This window comes from Heliangelus exortis, chromosome 10 (genome assembly GCF_036169615.1).
Source record: "Heliangelus exortis chromosome 10, bHelExo1.hap1, whole genome shotgun sequence".
In the NCBI taxonomy this organism is placed as follows: domain Eukaryota; kingdom Metazoa; phylum Chordata; class Aves; order Apodiformes; family Trochilidae; genus Heliangelus; species Heliangelus exortis.
This window is the reverse complement of record NC_092431.1, coordinates 1,112,670-1,135,110: the sequence shown is the minus strand read 5'-3', so window position 1 is coordinate 1,135,110 and position 22,441 is coordinate 1,112,670. Positions and strand designations below refer to the sequence as shown.

General features: G+C 47.9%; 1 protein-coding gene across 4 annotated transcripts in view; it reads left to right on the top strand.

Moving 5' to 3' along the window:
* The window catches only part of EXOC6B (exocyst complex component 6B), a 244,157-nt gene that overhangs the window by 42,909 nt on the left and 178,807 nt on the right, over positions 1 to 22,441 (top strand). For all 4 annotated transcript variants that reach the window (XM_071753121.1, XM_071753120.1, XM_071753125.1 and 1 more), the window contains exon 6: positions 2,776 to 2,980. In XM_071753121.1, the coding sequence (XP_071609222.1) occupies positions 2,776 to 2,980 (205 nt within the window). The remainder of the gene's footprint in view (positions 1 to 2,775; positions 2,981 to 22,441) is intronic.

Below are 22,441 nucleotides of genomic sequence, written 5' to 3'. Positions count from 1 at the left end.
TAGAGAAGAGCCGTGGGTGCAGTGGGTGCTGATTCTGTTTTGTGTGAAGCTTTTTGGTTAAGATGGGTGTTCACATTTTTGTTTCACTGTTGCTGTGCAGCCAGTGGTACTTGGGCTTTATAAACTCCATTTCAGCCTCAATGTCATCGTGCAAAACCTGAGAGTATCTGTTGAACATGAATGGAAGCCAAACACCTGAGAAATGTGGTAGGAGGTGGTGAGAAGGCACACAGCTTATTTTGCAGTAGAAATAAGTGTTCAGAAGAATGAGCTGAACTCCAAGGGAAATCCTGAGCTGTAAATCCAGGATTTTTCCCCACCCTGCATCTGTTGTGATGCTGAAAGATTAAACCCCAACTCAGGGTATTTGCCTGGCTGGGATCTGGGGGAGGGGGGGACTGGTTTGTTTATGCAGTGGGGCACTTGGGAGGCATTTTGTAGCCCTGGGGGTGGCAAATTGGGCAAAGAGCAGCTGCTGGCAGGAGGTCAGCTCAGACCTGACAGGCTCCAGCTGAATGCCAGGCAGGGAGAGCAATTGGATCTGCTGCCTGGATTGTGCCTGCCATCCATCACTGCAGCAGCACAGCAGAAACCAGATGTTTCCAGCAAGGCAATAACTCCTTGGCTGGGGGAGTTCCTGCACTTCCCACCTCTGCTGCCCTCTGTGGTCCTTGGATCCAAGAGGGGAAGAGCTACACATCCCTCCTGGAAGTTGGGGCTGGCTGCTGGAGTTGTAGGGAGATGATTTAACACTTTCCAAAGCTCCCTCTCTTTCTCAGGATGGCTCAGGGCAGGGTGTAGGATGCCCAAGTGTTTCCAGGCTGCTTGTAGGACCAGCAAAGGGCTTATCTGCTGACAAGTGTGGGGTGGAGAGCTGGAGCTGATCACAGCCCAGGGAGCTTCTGAAGGGAATCCACATGCTGCTCAGTTCCCTCCCTCTGGATAGTGTTTCCAGGGTCAGCTTTTAAGAACTGCATCTTCCCAGCCTTTTTGGATTGGTTTGCTTGGAAACAAATAGAAGCTGAAAGCCACATTTAAGGAAAATCTGAACCCTTTTTTTTCTTTTTTTTTTTTTTTCTCCTTCTTTTTGCTTTGTCTGGATTTAATGGCTTCGTTCACCAAATGCAGCACAACAGATTAAATGTTTTTGTGTCTGCACTTAAGTATCATTTCATGATGGGCAGCAAGGGGGTTGGTTCCTTGTGTGAGTCTTGGATTCTGAGCACTCAGAGGAGTAATGGGTTTGCATTCAGGGTGAATAAACTCAGCTCTCCCAAGGCAGACAAAATAAGTTCTGTTTGCTGTGTGATGTTGTTTATAAACAGATCCAGGTGTTGGCCAAATTGTGGCTGTGAACTGGAGCTCCAGTGGAACCCATGGCCCAAACCTGGAGGGGTGACTGGAGCCAGTAGAGAAAAGAGATGGAGAGAAACATTTCATCCTCTGCTGCCCAGGATTTAAGGAAGGGGCAGAAAAAGCTTTTTTCCAATGGTTTGGACACATGTGGCTGCTTGCTGGGGAGTGCTGAGCAACCCCTCCCTGCCCCTGGAGATCCTTCCAGGTTCTGCAGAGCTCCAGAGGGATCCATGGTTTTTGAACCCCTGGGTCACTATCTGTGAAATGACATTTTTCATCCTGCTTGGAGCAGAGAAGCCTCTGTAGAGCTGTTCCCACCCAACCAGGGCCAGAGTGTTCTTAGAAAAAAGCAAAACCCAGCTCTGACTCTGTTTTATCAGAATCCGTGGCCTCTCACATCTTGGGCAAGAACATTGTTGAGCTTTCCTCTGCCCCCAGGTTTTCAGCAGGCAGCTGGGGACCCCCCCAGTGACCCCATGCTGTGTCCCCCCCCCCCCAGGCAACCTTTTTGCTGCTTCTAGTTCAACAAACAATGCCCTAAAATACAACCAACCCCCCAACGTGTGTTTATTCCACTGATTTAATTTCTGGCTTTCTGTGCATGCCTAAGTTTCTCTCCGGAGAGATTTGCATTTTATTGCAAATAGTTTTACATAACCTCACTGCAGTGAAAACACCAACCAGGCTGTGGGGTTAATCTGCTGGGCTTGTGGTGTCAGGAACAGGACAGGCCACTTCTGGGTACAATAACTCCCCTGTGGACCTTCCTGGAGATCCAGGCAAGAATTATTTGGAATGGAGTTCTGAGTGTCAGGTTGTTTTTTTCTGTGGTGCTGAGATGTTTCTTCTGGCTAAAGAACTTTTTCTTCCCCAAAAATTCAAGGTGCAAGTGGCAGCTGCCTGTGGCCAGGGTGAACTGGGCTGAAGTGGCCTTAACTGGGGAGGGACTTTTCACAAGGGTGTGTAGGGACAGGACAGGGGCTAATGGCTTAGAACTGGAAGAGGGGAGATTTAAAGTAGACATGAGTAGGAAATTGATTAATTTGAGGGTGCTGAGCCCCAGGGTGCCCCCAGAAGCTGTGGCTGCCCCATCCCTGGCAGTGTTGAAGGTTGGATGGGGCTTGGAGCACCCTGGGCTGTGGGAGGTGTCCCTGCCCATGGCAGGGATTGGGAATGGCTTGGATTTGGAATGGGAATGGATGAACTTTAGGGTCCTTTCCAACCCAAACCAGCCTGAGATGCTTTTATGGTTACCTTGATGTTGCAGCCCACGTCCCTTTGAACGGAGCTGAAACTTTTGGATATACTGAATTATTTGTGGTGATGTCCTGGCTGGGGGCAGGGTGCATGTTTTGGAAGGAACGTGGGATGGGAACAGCAATTCTTGTGCCCACATCTGCCTTGCTTTGCTTTCTCCAGGCACTACCCTGCCCTGAAGACCCTGGAACACCTGGAGCACACGTACCTGCCCCAGGTGAGCCACTACCGCTTCTGCAAGGTGATGGTGGATAACATCCCAAAGCTGCGGGAGGAGATCAAGGAAGTTTCCATGTCAGACCTCAAGGATTTCCTGGAGAGTATCCGGAAGCACTCGGACAAGATTGGAGAGACAGCAATGAAACAGGTAGGACTTGTTTGTGCACACATCTTGGAGGTTTTTGGGAAAGAGGAGCGTGGTTTGCAGCCTTTGCTGAGTTTCTGCTTCTCCAATTCCCAAGGCAGTAAGCTGGATTTTATGGATTGAATTAATTTTTTGTTACTAGGTGAAAGAATGAGTCTTCATGCTGTGGTTGCTACTAGAGTTTCTCTTCTGGTTTTTATGCTGTTGAAAAGCAGTGATCCATTTCTGTCACTGTCTTCTTCTGCTTGTGTTTTGCTGTAGGCTCTTGTTAGTCCAGAGAGCTCCAGTTGAGGTCCATAACTGATATTTCCCAATTAGCAGGACTGGGTCATTTGTGCTGCTGTGCCTGGTGGCACCTGGGAAGACCTGGAGATACCAGTGTTGGTTACCCAGGTTTGGGTTAAAGCAACAGAAGTTTGTGCTCTGACTGCAGCTGAGTTTCTTTTGCATCTTAAACTGATTTTTGAATACTGGGTAAAATTTCATTGCAGCTTCCTGGCAGTTGGTGTCTGTAAAAGATGAACCTGATTAATTGAACATCCTTATGTCTGTATTAAAATGGAGATGCCTTTTTCCCACCTTCTTTTGTTATTCTAGTTTTGAATTGCAAGACAGTTGTTCTGAGCACAGCCAGGAGCATGGCTTGCAGTGGATCTTAAAAACAACTTTGCTACTTCCGTGAAGTTAAAATCCAGTATTAAGGAAATGACCTCTGACAGTGACTGATGGATGGGACTCCTTGGTTGATAACAAGGACTCTTGCTGTAACTTTTCACATGATGATAAAATTGTGCTGTTAGGTGCTGGATAGAGGCTCCATTTTTCTGCCTTGCAAACCCCATCTTGGCTGAGCTTGGGGATTTCTATTCACTGATTTAATTTACAGGATACCCACAGCTTTACTGACTTCTCAAACTCTAATATTTTGAGAAAACAAACGAAGCTAAATCTAAATAAACTAAAGCAAATTTTTTTTGTTAGTCATTGCATCAAATCAAACAAGCTGTGATGTGGGTGCCTGATTGTGGAGCCAGATGTGCATGGTGGTGGTGTCAGGGAAGGCTCCAGATGTTACTGTGCTGAGTTTACCTGACACTTCTGTTTCTGGAACAGTAATGTGTTACAAAATCAAAAAAAAAAACCTCTAAAAACCAAACCATTAAAGATTCTTCCTTGTTTCCTGTGGCTGTGGGGCTGGGAAGGAACAGGAGTTTCATTTGTCTTTCAGTATGCGTTCAATTCAGTGAATGTGCTAATTTTAACTACATAAAGAACTCCTTCATATCCTATTAATGATATTTACTAGTCACAGAGACATAAGAGGATGCAGATGTCTCATCCTCCTCTTGTATTTTCTTATTTTCTCATCCTGATGCTTGGATGGGTCTTCAAATATCCTGGTTCTGGGGCTGATGGCTTTGATGGCTGGGGAGAGATGTGTGTGTCCAGCCACTTGATTTGGCTGTTTTGGGATGCTCCCCATCATTTCAAGTGGCTTCCTTTGCTGTCTTCTGTCTGAGATGGGTTTTTTTTCCCCTAAGCTTTGTGCTTTCAGTTCCTTTCAAATCCATGGTGCACTTCAAGCCATTTCTTCTTGTTTGAGTCATAGAATTGTTTAGGTTGGAAAAGAACTTTTAAGACCAAGTCCCACCAAAAACCCAGCACTGCCAAGGCCACCTCATGTCCCTCATCCCCACGTCTCCCTCCAGGGCTCTGAAACCCCTCCAGGGATGCTGGGGGCTCCAGCCCTGCCAGTGCTTGATAAACTTTTTGGAGCAGAGGTTTTCATGTCCCTCCCTCCATTTCTTTTTTCCTCTCTGTTCTTTAGCCTCTTTCTCTGCTCTTCACCTTTTGTCCCTCAATATTTGACTGCTAATCCTTTGAGCTTTCCCTCAGTTCTTTTATTTGTTCTTCATATCCAGATTGCATCTCAGCCAGTGCTTTGACCTCAGCCAAGCACTCTGTTCCTTCTCCTCTCAGTATTTTTCCACCTTGCACACCTGCAGATGTTGGGTGTTGCTCCCCACCTTCTGCTCAGTTCCAGACATTTTGGACTGTAAGGATTTCTAAGTTGAGGTCTGGGTTTGTGGCTAATTCTTTTGTCTGATGATGATTGTCAGTGTCTCTTACGGGTGCATCAGTTTCAACCTTTCAGTGTATCTGACAGAAAAAGTCAGATTTTTTTTTTTTTTTTTTCCCCTTCCTTGTAGCCCTTGGTTGGGCTGTTGCAAGGGAGCATCCAAACAAGGTGCACCAGGAGGGCAACATTTAGATGTTTTTGGGTTGCCTGCGGATGTTGCAGGGAAGGATACCCCTTCAGTCTCCCCCTAACTCCACTTTTCAGCTGTTTTATGAGAGCAAGAGGCAGACTACAAGAGGTTCCTTTACCCTTTGAGGGAACAGCTATGAACTCAGTGACTTTCCAGCAGTTCAAGGTGCTCTATTCCTGCGTGGTGGCTGGAGGAGGAAGGTCACCTTGCCACTTCCAGTTGCAAAAGGCAGGTTGGAGGTGATGCTGGGACTGAAGTGATGTGCTAAGGTTTATTCCTGCAAAAAGCATCACTTGCTGATGAGCTGATGAGGAGCTGAAGCTTTCAGAGCCTCCCCCGCCATGGGGTCACCTCCCATCATTTTGCTTCTAGCAGAGGGCAGGTTTTCCACCACCAGAATTACCTTCTGGGGCTTTTCCCTGGGTCTGTTGGCCGTGATTGATGGTTGTTCTGGAACAGAGCAGAGCTGGCAGGAGGCCTGGGAGAGTCGGGGAACTGCGATTGGCAGCGAAATGCATTCGGTTTAAATTAGCATCATATAAATTCTTTTAAAATTGTTTGATTTCACCAGCGGGAATGGAAAGAGGGTTTGATACAATAGGGAAAGGAAGTCATGTTTTTGTAACATTACAAATCTGAGGCCGATGATGACAAGAGCTGAAAATTTCATTTTGTGATAATCAGAAGGATCTGTCTGGGAGCGCTCGGAGCCGTCGCTGCGTTTCTGGCTGGTGGTCAAGGATGCAGGGAGCTCAGGGAAGAACTCAGTGGCCCCTCTCTTGGAGAGGAAGCCCATGGTGGGGTGAAGTCAAGTGAGACAATCCCAGGGTCAGCTGGTGGAGGGACCTGAGGGGATGTCACAGCACATGGAGAAACCTTAAAGTCTGGCTGTACACACGCTGAGCTCTCGCCGGCTCCTTTCCTCCTGTTGTTTTATTTTTTTTTTTTTTTTTATTTCAATTTGAATTTTATTACCTATGGTTCTGGGGGAATTTGCTGCCTTCCAAATACTGTTCTTTAATTACATGGTGCTCGAGCAGATAAAAGTAGCTCTGCCCATTTGAACTCCTTTTGGACTTTGGCCCTGTGAACCTGCGTGTGTGTTTTGTGTTGTTGGGGTGTTTTCATTTTGTTTATTTAAAAAAAAAAAATAATGAAAAAAGCTGAAGGTCTGGGCTTGCCAGGACTGAATTACATCTGATTAGCACTTGCTGATATCTGGGATGTGGTTTTATTATCTAGCTGAGTGTCTGAACCACGCGTGGCACGCGGAGGAGGTCACTGAGGATGGAGCTGCATGCAGAGCAGCTGCGATGCTGGGGGCCAAGAATAACCCATCCAAAAGCCATTATCCCATCCAGAGTGTCAGGACAGCCAAAATGCTCACTGTGTCTTTTAAGTACATGGAGGCAATCCAGTTTTTTTTGGTTTTTTTTTTTTTAAGCATCACTTGGATATGCTGTCAAGGGGTTGGTGTGTAGTGGGAGGTGATCTCGGACGAGTGTGAATGGGTTGGGGTTTCAGCCCTGCTTTTTCAAGGTGATTTTTTTGATTCTTCTTGCCAACAGGTCTGGGTGTCTGTGTCACTTCTGTGCAGTATAATGTGAGGTTTGTGTAAGCTTTTTTCATGCAGTGGCAGGAAATACCAGCTTGGTGATGTGTACTTAAATAAATGAGGCAAAATGTTGCACAGTGATGTGTGCAGCTAAAATCATAGAATCCCAGACTGGGATTGGAAGAGACTTTCAAGATCATCCAGTTCCAACCCCCCTGCCATGGGCAGGGACACCTCCCCCAGCCCAGGGTGCTCCAAGCCCCATCCAACCTTCAACACTGCCAGGGATGGGGCAGCCACAGCTTCTGGGGGCAGCCAGGGGCTCAGCACCCTCCCAGTAGAGATCTGGTGCTGCTCTGATTTTGGTAGGAATGTGCTTCCTGGAGAAGATGAAAGACTTTGGAGCAGGGATTAGCAGCAGCTCCATTGAATGACAACAACATGTCTGGAGTTTGGGTGACTTCCCTTGTGTCATCTCTGAAGGTCAGGGCTGACCCAGAGCAGCTCACTTAGAGTGGTTGGAACTCAGCATCCTGCACACCTCCTCCCTTGGGTGCCACAGCCCCTGGTGCCTTGGCCAGGGATGGTTGCATTACACCTGGGGCCATGCAGCTGCTACTGTACCCACACAGCTTCTGCAGCATGGAGACTTTCAGTTGCACAGGAAAAGCAAAAAAAAAAAAAAAAAAAATTGTGGATAAGAAGGGGAGGAGGAGATTTATTTTTACTTTTTTCCCCCCCAATTACTTGGAGTGGAGATGACAGCTCCTAATAGGCATTCCCTGAGCCTGCTGCCTGGTTACGGGGCCATGCAAAGGCTGCTGAGCACCCAGCTGTGGGCTTCAATATTTTAGGTATGTCTGGATTTAAATTTAATTCTGACTTTGAGTTCCCTGGATTTATGATGATTGGTTTGGGGATGCAAGTTTCTTTGCATAGTTTGGCTCTCCCTGTGCCACTGGTTTGTTCTTACAATTGTAACCAAACCTCAGTGGGCATCTTTACTGGGAATTCAGAGCAGCTACGTGTTGGTGATGGGTCCTGAGTGCCTGCTGGTTGGTTTTAATACTTTTAAAAGTTATTTTGAACGTGTTGGTATTGCAATAAAAATGCCAGCGTGTAATTTTTAAAAGACTAACTTGAAAATTTGCATTAAAAAAACCAAACCAAAACCAACTAACAAACAACCTTGGCTTATGTGCAAGTTCCCCAGCATGATGGCCACAGAAAAAAACTGGGTGCACTTGGCTTGTTGGCACATTGAGCCTCTTCCCTTGGCTGGCTGGAAGTGTGGTTGGAAGCACTTCCTTTGGTTTCTGGATCCCAGGATGATGTTTTGCAACAGCAGCTATCATCCTCCTGGCTCTCTGCCTCTGCCTCTCTCCATCAAGTGCATCCTCTTGACCCCTTGAAGGACTTCTTTAAACAGATGGTGGTGGCTGTGGGATTTTGTGGGGAGTGAGAAGGTCCATGGCTCCTGGCTGTGGAGGACAGCAAGGGGTTCTGATGGACCTTCAGGCTGCTGCTGTCTCCCCCAGAAACACCTGAGAAAGGTGGGGATGGCTTGGGGGGTTTGCAGAGTTGTAGTGGGGTGGCATGGAAAGCAGCAGAAGGGTTGGTCTGCTCATCACTTGGCCCTGCAGAGCTGCTTCACTGGTGATGCCCATCCAGAAACAGGAGGTGAAGCTGGGCCCTCTGCCCTGCAATGGGGCATCTCCTGCTGTGGGTATCCCCCCAGGAAGGGACCAACATCCCTTGGAGGCTGCAGCAGCTCTGGCACCCGCTCTGCACACCCAGGAGCTGAGCTGAGCTGTGAAAACATCGGGGCTTTTGTCAGGCAGTTTGTTTGGGGTGATGGTGATAAGTAGAGACGTGGCATGAGGGGGGGTTGCAGTGGTGTTGGGAAATCCTGTCCCCTCCCTGGGCTTCAGTTTAAGTGCAAACACATGCCCACCCCCCCAAGCCCCAGGAGCCAGCGGTTCCCCACACAGCAGGGGACAGAAGGACATTTTCCGTCTCCAGACGCTGCCCAGTGGCCTTTTGATGGCCCGGGAAAATGTTTAAAAATTCAGTTTGTGTAGTGTTCTTAATTATCCCTCATCTCTGACATTTTTTAACTTTATGTAATCTCCTGCAGCCCATATGGAAATTGTTTTGGCTTTGTTAGGCGTATTGGAGAGTAAATTAGATTTTACTCCCTTTCTCGGGATGCGCCGTGCAGGGAATGTCCTTCTGCTGGGTGTCAGAGCTCTGGCAGCAGTTGATGTTGTCCAGAGGTCACAGGAGCCCCCGTGTAAGGTTTTATCTCCCCCACCACATGAGCTGGGGGTGCTGGTGCCAGGGCTGGGCTCACGTGGGGCATTTGGAAGATCCCCGCATCCTCCCGCCCCGTTGGAGCCACGGGACTTCAAGAAGCACTTTGAGATCCCAACTTCCAGCTGGCTTCAGGGGTGGCTCTGCTTCCAAAGGTTTTCTTTAACAAGGACAAAAAGGAAAAATAATGTGGTTTGTTAAGAGAAAGGAAATTTTAGAGTAGGAGCCTCCTGAAAAGCTCAGGCTGGTGGCTGGGTCTGGGGTGACTGCGCAGGAAAATGGGGATAAGGGGATGGTGTTTTCCCCTTCTGGGCAGAGACTTTTATTTCCCAGGTAAATTCCTGATCTTTGATACTGCTTGTTCTCTACTTGTTTGTCCTGGGGGAGAAGCTCCCAAACCAGGCTGGATGAAGAAATGGGATACTGTGGCATTGTGGGGAACTGATTCTTGGCCTCTGGTTATTGAAGAATCAGAATTGTGGAGTGGTTTAGGTTGGAAGGGACCCTAAAATTCATCAAGTTCCAACCCCCTGCCATGCCCAGGGACACCTCCCACCAGCCCAGGGTGCTCCAAGCCCCATCCAACCTTCAGCACTGCCAGGGATGGGGCAGCCACAGCTTCTGGGGGCACCCTGGGGCTCAGCACCCTGGCAGGAAAGGATTTCTTCCTCTGATCCAATCTAAATTTCCCTTCTTTTAAGCTTGAAACTGTTGCCCCTCATTTTATCATTTCAGGCCCTTTTCAGAAGGCAAAAGGAGATGTTGCTGATCTGAGATGCCTTCAAATGTCTCAGTAAAATTGTTTATTGTCAGAAGCTTATAATGTGTTTACACCATCCCCAACCAAAGCAGAGATGGATAAATAGCAGTGATGTCTTTTGGTCATTAATCCTCTGCATCCTCTGCTTAACCTCGGTGAAAATCTACTTGGTAAAAAGATTTTTTTTTTTTTTGTTTTGCTCTGGATTAAGATTGCAGACAGATCTTGAATAAGTTGCTACTTTTTCATTAAGACTTGGCCCTGAAAGCTGTTTTCATAAGAGCATGTGGAACGCTGCCGTGATGGTGATGGGACTGATCACTTGACACTTGCTTTTTAATTTGGAAGCTTTTAGAAGACAAATCCTGCTGAAGTGGCTTCATTTGTCAGCTCAGTCTCCTGACTCAGCAGTGATGGTGATGGGTCTTGAAGAGATGGGAGGTTGCCCAGTGCCCTTTAGGCAGTGTGGTGGTGGCTTTGTGTGGGGCTCTGCCAGCATCTCTCATCCCCTGCTTTGTACCTTCAAGCTGGAGCTCACCAAGTGGTACCCAGCAAGGTTCCTCACAGCTGCAGGATGCTCTGCTGCTTGCAAAAGGGTTGGAAACCAGGGAGAGAGGAAGAACAAGGAGATGTGGATGATTTTGAGAACTGGAAACTTTTTTTTTTTTTTTTTTTTTTTTTTTTTTTTTTACTTTTGAAGTGGCTCCTGAAGCGAATTGTCAAGCCAGGGGCTTGAGGTTAAATGCAAAGAGGCCATGGCAGCTGGACAAGTTGGGGCTTAGCATCTTGGGTCAAGGTAGATGGTGCAGCTTCTTGATGGGAAAATCAGATGAAGGCATCAGTGAGGATTTCTGGAGGCCAAGAGCACATATGGGTCACCCTGGGGAGGTGGTGGTTGGGGGTATGTGCAGATCTAAGCATGTTTCTCTTCCCCAGCACACATTGTTTGAGGTCTTGGTGCTTCCTTGTGCTTGAACTCTCCTCCTTCCCACACCACGTAATTTGAGTGCAAATGTGCTTGTTAGCATAAAAGAACTTTTTATTGTAACATTTCCTGGCTTTCTGGGGGATGGTTTCTCTGTTTGTTTAAGAGGAATTCTCTGCCTTTAAGCCTGCATTTAAAATTTATACTCCATAGGAACTTTATTAATAGCTGGGTATTCCTCTGAATTCTTTTTATGACCTCAAAAATGAAACTGCTAAATCATGGACTTTTTTTTTTATTATTTCATCAGATCTGTGACTAATGGCCACAGGGACTGTGGTATCCCCAGGAGCAGATCCAGCATCTTCTGTGGACGTGGCTGCGTCGTAAAATCAAAAAGTTTAACTACAGGGCAGCCATGTGCTGGACCAGTTTTTCATGTGGTCACCTTTTTAAAGACTTGAAATCCAGAAATTATTCTTGAAATAAATCCCTTTATCTTCCAGCAATCAGGCTGGACAGTGCCACTCAGAAGTGCAGTGCCAAGTGGAGGCACGAGCACCTCTTGCTCCTTTTTTTTTTCTGAGCTTTGTTACACTTACTGCAGCTGGGCAAAGAGGTGCCATTAAACTTCTTTTATTCACCTCGGCATTCAGCAGCAGTCACCACTGTAATTTTCAGTGTTCTTGCTTCTACTGGTTTTAATTATGGAGGCTGTTAAGTGGTTTCCAAGCACTGCCTGGTCACTGCCCTCCCGTGGAGGTGCCAGCTTTGGAGGTGAGACAGAGTGAGAGACCTCAGCCTCATAAAAGGGGTTGGTTGGCTGCCTGCTTGGGCTTGCCATGGCTGGGAAAGGATGTGGAAGAGCATGGGGGTCTGGACAGCACAACCATGTCAGAAGAGGTGCAGGAAATAAGGCTCCAAATTAAAAAAAAAAAAAAAAGGTGCTGGGAATTGTTCCCATCAGGATGCTGCTGCCTGGGATGATAAATCTTTCAGTTTTCATTTGGATGTCTCCAGGCTTGTTGTAACATAGCTGCTAATATACCTGTTGTTCAAGTCATTTTTCCTTATTTTTCCTTCTTAAAAAAAAAAAATCCTTGGGTGGTTTTGGTAATGGATCCTCGTGCTGCACATGGGGAGGTTGGATCTCTCTGTACTTTCTCCAGGGGGTGGAGGCTCTCGCCCTGTGGCTGCCTGTGTAGATGTGGTAGAGAAGCTGAGGAGGTTTTTGGGAGCCTGGGTACTCCTGGTGTAACATAATCATAGAGTTATAGAATCATGGAATGGCTTGAGCTGGAAGAGACCTTAGAGATCATCCACTCCAACCTTGAACCCTCTACTCCTGCCTCGAACACTTCCAGGGAGGGAGAAGCCACAATTTCTCTGGGCATCCTGTCCCAGAGTCTCAAGTCACCCGTAATTGTGTAAGAGTCCTCATGTACCTGAGGGTGCAGATCAGTTTGGGAAGGTGACAAATCATAAATATTGCTGCCAGAATGGAGCTTGGCTCAAGGTGCCAGCCTGGCACCTGGGGACTTGATCTTCAGCACATCCAGCACTGCTTCTTGACCCACAGCCCAGTGTGGTGGGACTTTGCCTTTTAATCCAGGTGATCAAGATGATAAATTAATTATTTGCAAGAAGGCTAGATAGAGGCTCTGGCAGCAGGTTGCCAGCTGAAGACATCCCTTCAGGGGAAGGGCACTGCTGCAGGATTTCTTGGAAGCTTCCACCATCTTCTGCTGAGGGGGACAAGTGGCAGGAAGGGAATTGGCTCCTGTGAAACCCATGGGAAACCCAGGGAGTTCTGGGCTGGGGGTTGCTAATGAGATGAAAACGGGTTGGTGTTGGGGAGGCTGTGTTTTTCTTGTCCAGGGGAGGTGCAGTGGTTGAGTTATCAGGGAGGGGAGAGGAGAGCCTGGCCCTGCAGCATGCCCTCTGCATGACACTCCTCTACAAATTGCAAACGGATGTTTGCAGAAATCACCAACTGAAATCCTTCAGCAACCCAAGACTTCCCTTACTTCTACATATTTTTTTATTTTTTTCCAAAAAACCCACAAAGTTCTGCTGACAGGCTCAGGTCATTCAAGCCTCTCAACATATTCTTCTAATTCACATGTATAGCAAATACAGAACAGCTTTAGTTTGTGGGCAAAAATGCACTTAACTTACTCCAGGACAGCTCAGCTTTGTGTCTCCTTCTAGAGCTGGGCTGTAGGTTCCTGGGGGTGGACAGGGAAGGGATGTTTCAGACACCCTGTTGGGTTTCTTTGACTTTAGGAGTCTCCATCTGCTGTATCTGAGTGCAGTTCAGGATCAGTTGGGTTGGAAAAGCCCTTTCAGACCATCAAGTCCAACCCTTCCCCCAGAACTTCCAAGGCTACCCCCACCCCATGGCCCTCATCCCCACATCTGCAGGGTCTGAAACCCCTCCAGGGATGATGGGGACTCCAGCCCTGCCCTGGGCAGCCTGGGCCAGGGTCTTACAGGGAGAAATTGTTCCCCAGCTCCAATCTAAACATCTTTTGTCCCATCCCTTGTTCCTTGGGAGCAGAGCCCGACCCCCCCCTGGCTCCAACCTCCTCTCAGGGGGATGCAGGGAGCCAGGAGCTCTCCCCTTGGTCTCCTTTGCTCCAGGATCAACATCCCTAGGTCCCTCATGTAACTGAGCATCCCTTGTTCTGGAATCCCATCTTTGCATTCATCTCCTGTCCTCCTCGTGCTGTCAGCTCCTGCCTGGTGTAGCAGGCTGGGGAGGAGACCTCCTTGCCAAGGGAAGGTAGAAAATGGGCTAAAAGCTCCCACATGGAGCTGAGGGATTGGGATGCTCAGTGCTTTTTGGGCTGTAGCTCACTTCAGCAATGCAGCATCTGCTCCTTATGGCATCAGGTGCCCGTGGTCCTGCTTGGTGCTGGGTTGGACCCTCAGCTGGAGCTGGGAGCTTATTTTATGGTGGAAAACGTTGGAAAAACATTGGAGCATTCAGGGTTAATGTGGCTGCTTTGCTTTGTAGACCACTTTGGTTTCCAGCAGCTCTGATTTTAACTTGCATCCCAGAAACACAATTCCGATTGCAGCTTTGGATTAATTCACCCTTAGGAGCTCTGGCTGCTGTTTCTCTCAATTCAGGCTTACATTTTTATAGCTGTTAGAGAGTGAGGTTCTCAGCACCCCCTGTTTCATCTGATGGCTGTCAGAGCTTGCTGTGGATTCTGCCTTTGAGCTTTTCCCCCTCACTGCTGCAACCAGTGAGAATTTGTAGTAGGAAACCCACAACAGCAGCAGTTTAGCTTGGGAGGCTGATGAATAAATTCCTTGGCATAGCAATTACTCTAATATGGAGAAACCATCACCTTGCCCCTCCCTGTGCTGTCCTGGGCTGCTGTGTAACCTCCCAAACTCCAGCTGTAATGAGGTCTTCTCCATAGTCAATGGTTGAGGGCAGGATTTTGCTCAGTTGCCTTGACTCTGACAGGAACTGTTTGAAAACTGCTACTGGGGAGAGCTGAAACCACAGAATCAGAGAATGTCAGGGGTTGGAAGGGAGCTCGTCCAGTCCAACCCCATCACCAGAACCCAGAGCACGTTACACTGGAGGGTGTCCCAGTGGGTTTTGAATGTCTCCAGAGATGGAAACTCTACCACCTCTCTGGGCAGCTCTGCCAGTGCTCTGCCACCCTCAAAGCTGAGAAGTTCCACCTCATGTCCAGCTTTTTAACTGCTGCCTTCATCTGTCCTTCCCTTCTCCTCTGTCAAAATCCTCATCCTCACTGACACTTCTGTATTTCCCAGTCCTTGCTCTCTTCTTAGAGCTTTGCTTGTGGCCACTGGCTGAGATAGGTGGATTCCATCCCTCCATCCCTCCATCCCTCCATCCCTCCATCCCTCCATCCCTCCATCCCTCCATCCCTCCATCCCTCCATCCCTCCATCCCTCCATCCCTCCATCCCTCCATCCCTCCATCCCTCCATCCCTCCATCCCTCCATCCCTCCATCCCTCCATCCCTCCATCCCTCCATCCCTCCATCCCTCCATCCCTCCATCCCTCCATCCCTCCCCATGGGTCTGGGGAGGCTCAGGGGGCAGTTGGGGTGCTGGTGATGTTTGGAATTTGGGACAGGGAGCTCCTGGCTCTGGGGCTTGAATGATGCTGCTGCCTACAAGGTGCAAACAGCCTGAGCCCCCTCCACCTCCCAGTGGGGGTGCCTGGCAGATGCTGATGCTCCTTTTCATTGCAAACCTTTCCTATTTACTTATTTACTTATTTATTTATTTATTATTTTCCAGCCCCTCTTAACGCTGTTTGCAGTTCTGCTCAGGCATAAAACAAGCGCCCTGGGAGTTCTCCTTCTGAGCAGACAGCAGTATAAACAAACACCCCATACTGTTCTCCTGGCTCTCCTCTCTTTGAGGAGTCTTGTTTTCAGCTCTGACCCCACAACCTTTCCTCTGGTTGGCAACGTGCTGGCGTTGACAGTTCCAGTGGTTCAGCCAGAGTTGAAAGATAATTGCTGGAGGAGCAGTGGCCGGGCTGGTATGTGTTATTCAGCAGGACCCCCTTGAGGCAAAGCTTTGAATCTGGTGCACATTTCAAAGCATGTGTTAAACTTTATGTGATACTGATTAAAACGGAGGGCTCGGGGGTGAATTGGCAGGGCCCTGCAACTGCATCTGCCAAACGACATGCAAAGAAATGTCTTGCTACAGCGTAGGGCTTGAGGAGTTGTCTCTGCAGAAGCAGGCTCTGAAAAAAGGGGGAAGCCTTGCTGGGGTGTTCTTATTCCATAGTGCACACACACACACACGTGAGCTCTTACAGGTCCTGGGTGAGCCCTCTGCTCATATGGTATTTTCATTTAAAGCCTTTTTATTTTCAGAACCCATATGGAAACAATACTCCTTCCCCCCACCGTGTCCTTCAGCTCGGTGTTTCCACTGAGCAGATGTAAAAAAGTGAAGGAACAACTGGGGGCAGGTACCATCAAATCCTGAGTGAGTGGGATGTACTTGCCAGCCCAGGGCTGCAGGAATGTTGGGTGCTCAGTCTCTGTGGTCAGCAGGTGATGGAAGGAGCTTCACCACCACCACAGTTGCTCTCTGGTTCCTTCTCTCAGTGAGGATGTGGTTTGGTGTATCTCTGACACAGGTTTTTTTTTACCTATGCATCTTGGTGGTGGTTTAATAGCAAGCTCCAGAAGCTTCCCCTGAGATGCACAAGGAGTTAATTTTATTTTCCAGATGTCACATTCACTTGGACAAAATTCACCTGTGGGTGAAAAATACGGGTGCTGATGTGTTCCCATTTCATTGCACAGACTGGGGAACTCTTCTGTCACCCCAAGTCTTGCAAAACTCCCCAGTTAGCAAGAAAAATCCCCACTCAAAAATGGCAATGAGTGGAGGGGAGCAGCCTGGAAGCTTTCTGAGATAAGCCTGGTGGGCTGTGTGGATTTTCTCTGGCTCTACAAGGCAGCCCCATGCTTTAGCAGAAGGGAGAATTTTGGGAAGGATTCAAGAAGTAATTGGGGTGGGAGGTGGGGGAGATACTGTGAGGATGAAGAGGGTAAAGCTGTGAAATGTGATGTGCCAGGAGGAGTTTGGTGTGTGTGGTTCTGCAGGTGGGTGATACAGGTGGGAGATGAGCAGGAAACTGCCTGCAGGTTTTGGGGCAGCATCTGCTGCTGTGTGTGAAGAAATAGGACAAAGCTGGGGCTGTGGTTATTGCTTCAAATGTTTCCCTGATTCAGAGAGGCCAAGGGAGTTGGCTCCCATTAACCTTCTGGTGCTTTTGTGTGCAGGTAGAACTGGTCGACTGGTTTTCCAGCTGCTTTTCCACTTGTGTGCTGAATTCCATGCATCCCGTGCCAGCTTTCTCCTTTGTTTGCCCATTAAAAATAAACAGAGCCTTCGCTCTTGGAGTATCTTCTGCTCCAGGGTTTTGTGTTTTTTTTTGGGTGGTGGTTGTTGTTTTTTTATTTTTTGTCATTTTTTTTCAGCCTCCAATAGCTGTTTTTGAAGCTGTTCAGAAGCTGTTGCCCTTTGGCTTTGGGCGTCAGTGTTTCCAGACAGTGATGGAAACACTTTCCAGTAAGAACAAACATGAAGTGTTTGGGGTTTGCTGGGGATTGTCAGCCTTTCCAGTGCCTGGTCCTTGGATGTTTCTGGTGATTGCAGCTTTGGAGGCCTTAATTGTGGTGACTTTGAGCAACTGTGTCATTCTGCTTTGGGAGAAGGTTACCAAGAAGCTTTAGAAAGACCTGGGTTATCTGAATAGTGAAAAATGTTTTTTTTTACCCCTTTGCCCCATGAGCTGGTTTGGAGTTGTGTGAGATGGGGTGTGTGGACACCAGCAGATGGAGCACATTAAGTGGAACTATATTTATTCTTTGAAGAACTTGTTGTCCCTCCTGTTAACCTGCCCACTGCCAGCCAATGCAATCTTTGCCATTGACTGATTCATCTCTGAATGCTCACATCTGCTGGTTTCTCCTTGTTTTCAGTACTGCTTTTTCCTCCTTTCCAACATAATTGCCTACTTTTAGCCTCTTTAATTTCCTTCTGACCGTATTTCACTAAAAACTTGCCAAGTTCACTGCTGGCTTCTTTTCTCATGGTGTTTGGATGGCCAGAAGGTCCTTCCCGACCTCAGTGCTTCTCTGATTCACTTGGTGATGGTGGCAATAGGACAGCATGGCAAAAAAATTCTGTGAATTTCCCATCTGTGTATTTTATTTTACTTTATTCTGTGGTAGCCATGGCTGAGAGTGCCGAGACCCTGCTGAGGTCTGCCCAACCTCACAGGTGTATTTCTCAGGCACTAAAGGCTGTTTTTGTCTCCAGGTATCTTCTGATTGCCTATAACTGAGGTGACCAAATCACTGTCTGTGCACCCAGTGCTCATTTAATTTCATGTTGCCTTCTCCCCAGCACTCCACTTCCATCTTACAGCATTGCAGCAACAGCAAAATTGATTATTTTTGGTCCAACCTAGATTGTGGTCAGCCAGGCATGAGGACTCTTCTTGTTTTGCATGCTGGGCAGCATGTGTGCTGTCTCCTCCCTGCCCTCCCATCATCACGTAGGGTCACACAGGAATTTTGCAGGGTTTTTATGAATTTTCTATGCTCAGCATGTTCAGGTTTGTAGAAGTCACCTACAACGTGTTTGGTGGCACGGACAGGTGGCTGCCCCATCCCTGGCAGTGTTGAAGGTTGGATGGGGCTTTCAGCACCCTGGGCTGGTGGGAACTGTCCCTGACCATGGCAGAGGGGTGGAATTGGATGATCTTGAAGGTCCCTTCCAACCCAAACCAGTCTGGTTCAGGAGAACCGATGACCTTGCGTTAATTCAGGGATGTTCCTGAGCCTCTTGATCCAAAAGCCAGATCCCTCCTCCATGGTGCTCTGGGTGAACTGTGTGGCCTTTCTATTTCATCCCTCTCTCTCTGAAAGGGTGGGTGTCTGGGACATATTTAATTATTCCTTGTAAACCTGTGACCACCTGAGCTGAGATCTCTGCCCGGAGCATCCCGCCTGCTGCTGCTCCCCATCGGCCTCTCCTGCAGCCTTCCCAGAAATCCCTTGGCAGAGTGAAAGCTGTAGATGCTTTTTGTTACTTGAAGCATTTCCCTTATAAAAGGCTGGCAAGTGCAGCAACGTGAGGGGTTCATTGAAACATTAATGAACAGATTTGTAGGGAAAGGGAATTTGGGTCCCCCGGATCAAAGAAATTTGTTGTGTATTAATTTGACGTCTTTACAAGTCCGAATGCTTTCTGGATGTCTCCTCCTCGTGCTGTTCCTGTTAGCAATGGACGTGAATGTTTTTAATAACCTTTTATTTGGAGCAAAGCTGGCAGAAACGTTTTCTGCTTTACTTCAGGGTTGGTGGCACCGCCTTCAAGCAAGCTCTGGCCTCCAGTTTAACCCCTTGGTATCCAGGGGGGAAACATCCAGACACGTAACATCGAGGAGCACTTGGCACAGGCTGCAAGAAATCTGGTTTAGTTCTTGAGAGCCCAATATTTGACATGCAATTAAAAGGCTACGAGCTTTGCTAACTCTTATAAATTTCTGTTGCAAGTGTGGCTGTTCAAGTCCAGTTTTATTGGCCACCTGTGCACGCTTTATTTTTTTTAAAGAGGGACGCTGGCCCTGTAAAGCTGACTTTTTAAAATTTAATGTCTCAGATGTTATTGAAGTATCTTTACAGCGTGGGGCTGTTGTTGCAGCTGCAGCTTTGATAGCTTGTGTTTGCAGCTACTGCAGATCCAATTTTGCAGGTGAGCTGGCGTGGGGGGTGTGGAGGTGTGTGAGCACAGAAATGTCTTTTGTGAGCTGAAGCATCTGCAGATGGAGCTGGAGAGAACGTGGTGTCAAGGGCAGGAGGCCATTCCCTGAGCTTTGGGAGCTGTGCACAAATCTAGAGGGTTGGAGCAGGCTCTGACACTTCAAGTGATGGGGATCTACTGGAGAGAGTCCAGTGGAGAGCTGCAAGGATGATGAAGGGACTGGAGCATCTCTGCTGGGAAGGAAGAGTGAGAGCACTGGGGCTGTTCAGCCTCCAGGAAAGAAGGCTGAGGGGATCTTATCAATGTCTTTAAATACAATATAAATGGGTGGATCAGGCCAATCTCTTTTCAGTGGTGCCCAGTAACAGGACAGGAAATAATGTGTTTGTCATTCTATGGTTCTAAATACTCTGCCTTCAGACACCTCATAGCCTGGAAGAAAACAAACCCAAGTCTCTGGGATGCTGCTGCCTCATTTCTTGCAATGAAATTCAGCTAAGATGATCTTCAGAGAACATAATATCATTTGGAGGAGTGACATCTAGAGAGGTCTCTGGTCTGATTTTGAGCAATGTGGTCTAGTGGAAGGGTCCCTGTCAATGGCAGGGGGCTGAAAGTAGATGATCTTTAAGGTCCTTTCCAGCTGAAAGCATTCTGTGATGAAACAAGCAGATTCTAGGTCAAGCTCAGGGTTTTATGCTGAAATCCTCCAAGGATGGAGGCTGCAGAATCTCTGGGTAACCTTTTTTTTTCATTATATCCAGCAAGAACCACCTTTGTGTTTGTTTGTTAGTTTAAATCCTTCTTTGCTGCACTATGAGAAGTCTGGCTTCTTCTCAATGACTTCTTGGTAGGGACTGAAGGTAACTCTGAATCCTTCCCTTTTCCAGGCTGCCCAAGCCCAGCTCCCCTGATGAATCTGGTCAATGCCACCCTTGTCCCAGGGCACACACTTCCAGATGTGTTCCAACAAGTGCTGATGTCCCTGGGATGTGGGGAATGAGCCTTTCTGATGACCTTTTGAAAGGCTGTATCACGTAGCTCCTTCCCCAGGCTCTGAGTCCCCAGCCAAAGGATGCTCAGATTTTTGTTGTGCTTTTAGTTTGCATTTTCTCTGCTCTTGGTGGTATTGTTTTTGGGGACCTCAGCTGGCTTTGTGCTGTTGCTCTTTTGGCAAGGAGATGGCCTTTGGGTGGGTGGGGAGCTATGTGAAAGGAGCTGTAGAAAACTCCTCATGGTGCTGCTTGTGTGAACCTTGTTCAGATGCTCTGCTTGTGCTGCTGGGGTGAAACTCTGGGGAAGCACCAGGACCTGCCTTGTCCTGCCATGGTCAAGGATGAAAGACTTGTGGTGAGAAACTTGGGTTGTTAGCTTTGTGACAGTGCTGGAAGCCCCATTTGCCCATCCCATGAGCTTTGTGTGCTGGGCCTCAGATGGGGAGATCCTTGCATGATCTCATTGTCCTGGAATGCAAACCCTGGGCTTGGAGCAGCTCTCCCACCAGCACAAGCAATAAAAATCCCCCTCCTGCAGAGGGATGATGGGATTTGGTGTGGGTGCACGTGGCCCAGGTCTGGCTTTTGCTCTCCCCTGTTTTTATAGAAACCTCTAAAACGTCAGAGCCCAACCAGGTGTCCCCAGGCATTACAGCTTAATCCTGAAACTTTTGGTGGGACCCTGGCCAAGGGTTTGGACACCACGCTGGAGGCAAACTCATAAGTGGTGTCTTTATCACACGGAGCCCAACTCCCTTCTGCAGCCTCTTCAGCTCCTGCCAGCACCTTACGTGGCACTTTACACTGCTCTGCAAAGATCTACCCTGACCTTGGAGTCTCTTGGAGGTCTCATTGAATTTTTTTTTTTTTTAAACAGATAAATAAAGGCAAGGAGAGCTTGCAGCCAACTGAGATTTTTTTTTTTTTTTTTTGTCTCGCTTTTAACAGCGTGGTGGCTCCTGGCTAATAGCACCCAGGAGGCTTTAATATCCAAGCTCTGCCTCCCCAGTTTGTTTCATACATGCTAAATAGCTGCTTTTTTTTTTTTTTTTTTTTTTTTTGGGTGCTTTTCCTCGGAACTCCAGGTTTTTTGCTGTCACGTCCCCTTTCTCTTCCCTCCCCAGTCATAAACCCCTCTTGTGTGATGTGGTTTTTGGAAAATACTAATGATTTCCTCTCAGTCAGAGACCTTCTGTACCCAGCATCAAGCAGGCTGGGGAAAATTGGCTTTTCTGCCTTATAAACCCCTGTGAAAAGTTGCTGCTGAACAGAATGTTGACAGACCCCCTTGCTTTCAGTGGTCTGCGTGGTGCCACTGGAATGAAACGTCAGGAGGCTGTGTATGGGTGGGACAGCTTGTGTACAGCTGAGCCTTTATCACAAACAAGGCTTTGGGAAGCCTTCAGTGATTTTCATATATTTATTCCTTTCTTTCCCCCCCCGCTCCCTTTCCCCTCTGAGTATTTATTTGCTTTTTCTCCCTTTTAAGCCAAATTCTTGTCGTTTACTGCTTCCTGGACCCAATGATTTCTGATTGACTTAAAGAATAATAATAATGAAAACCATAGCCGGTGTAGATTGAGCTGCTGAAATGCCTTCAAGGCGTTGTTTATAGGTCTGTGTTCCTTCTTTGCTTGAGAGAAAGTGACTACTTTAATGTCTTCCATATTTCACAAATCTCTCTGGCTCGGATGCACCGTGCTGGGGCACTGGAAGATGCTTTTTGCTGCTTTTAGGGGGAGACTGATGGAAATGTTGGCAGATGGGGCTGGCATTCTGCCTCTTAAGGTGAGCCTTGTGTGTCTGGAAGGTTAAAGATAAACACTTGTGGAAGGTGAAGACCTCAGAGTTGCAGAAGATGCTGGAGATGAGTTTTCCTCTGTTTTTTTGGGGGGGATGAAGGAAGGGTGCGTGAGAAAGGTTGGGGTGCTCACCCCAACCTGGGCACTCTCTGGGGTGACCCCCTCTGAGGTGACCCCCTATTTCAGAAGCACATTCTGGTTCCATTTGGTCTTCTGAAGCTTCCCTGCAGTGTGTGGGTCTCTGCTGCTCCAGAGAGAATTTTCTGCCCTCTCCGTGTGCTGTGATGGCCTTGGCAGTCCTCAGATTTGCCCTCTGAACAAGACTTCTCCATCCCCTCATCCTTGGATCACTTGAAGAGGTCTCCATTGCTGAAGCTCAGGGTGTAATCCATGTCCTTGACCACTTCTGCTTAATTTCCAAGTGAGAGGTGGTTGCCTGGGAATTGTTAACCACCTCCCCAGGGCCTCTGAAGTCAAACCCTCTGGCTTATCAACTTTCTTGTATGGCCACCACTCCTATTTGTTATTCAGCTGTCCCACAGACACCTG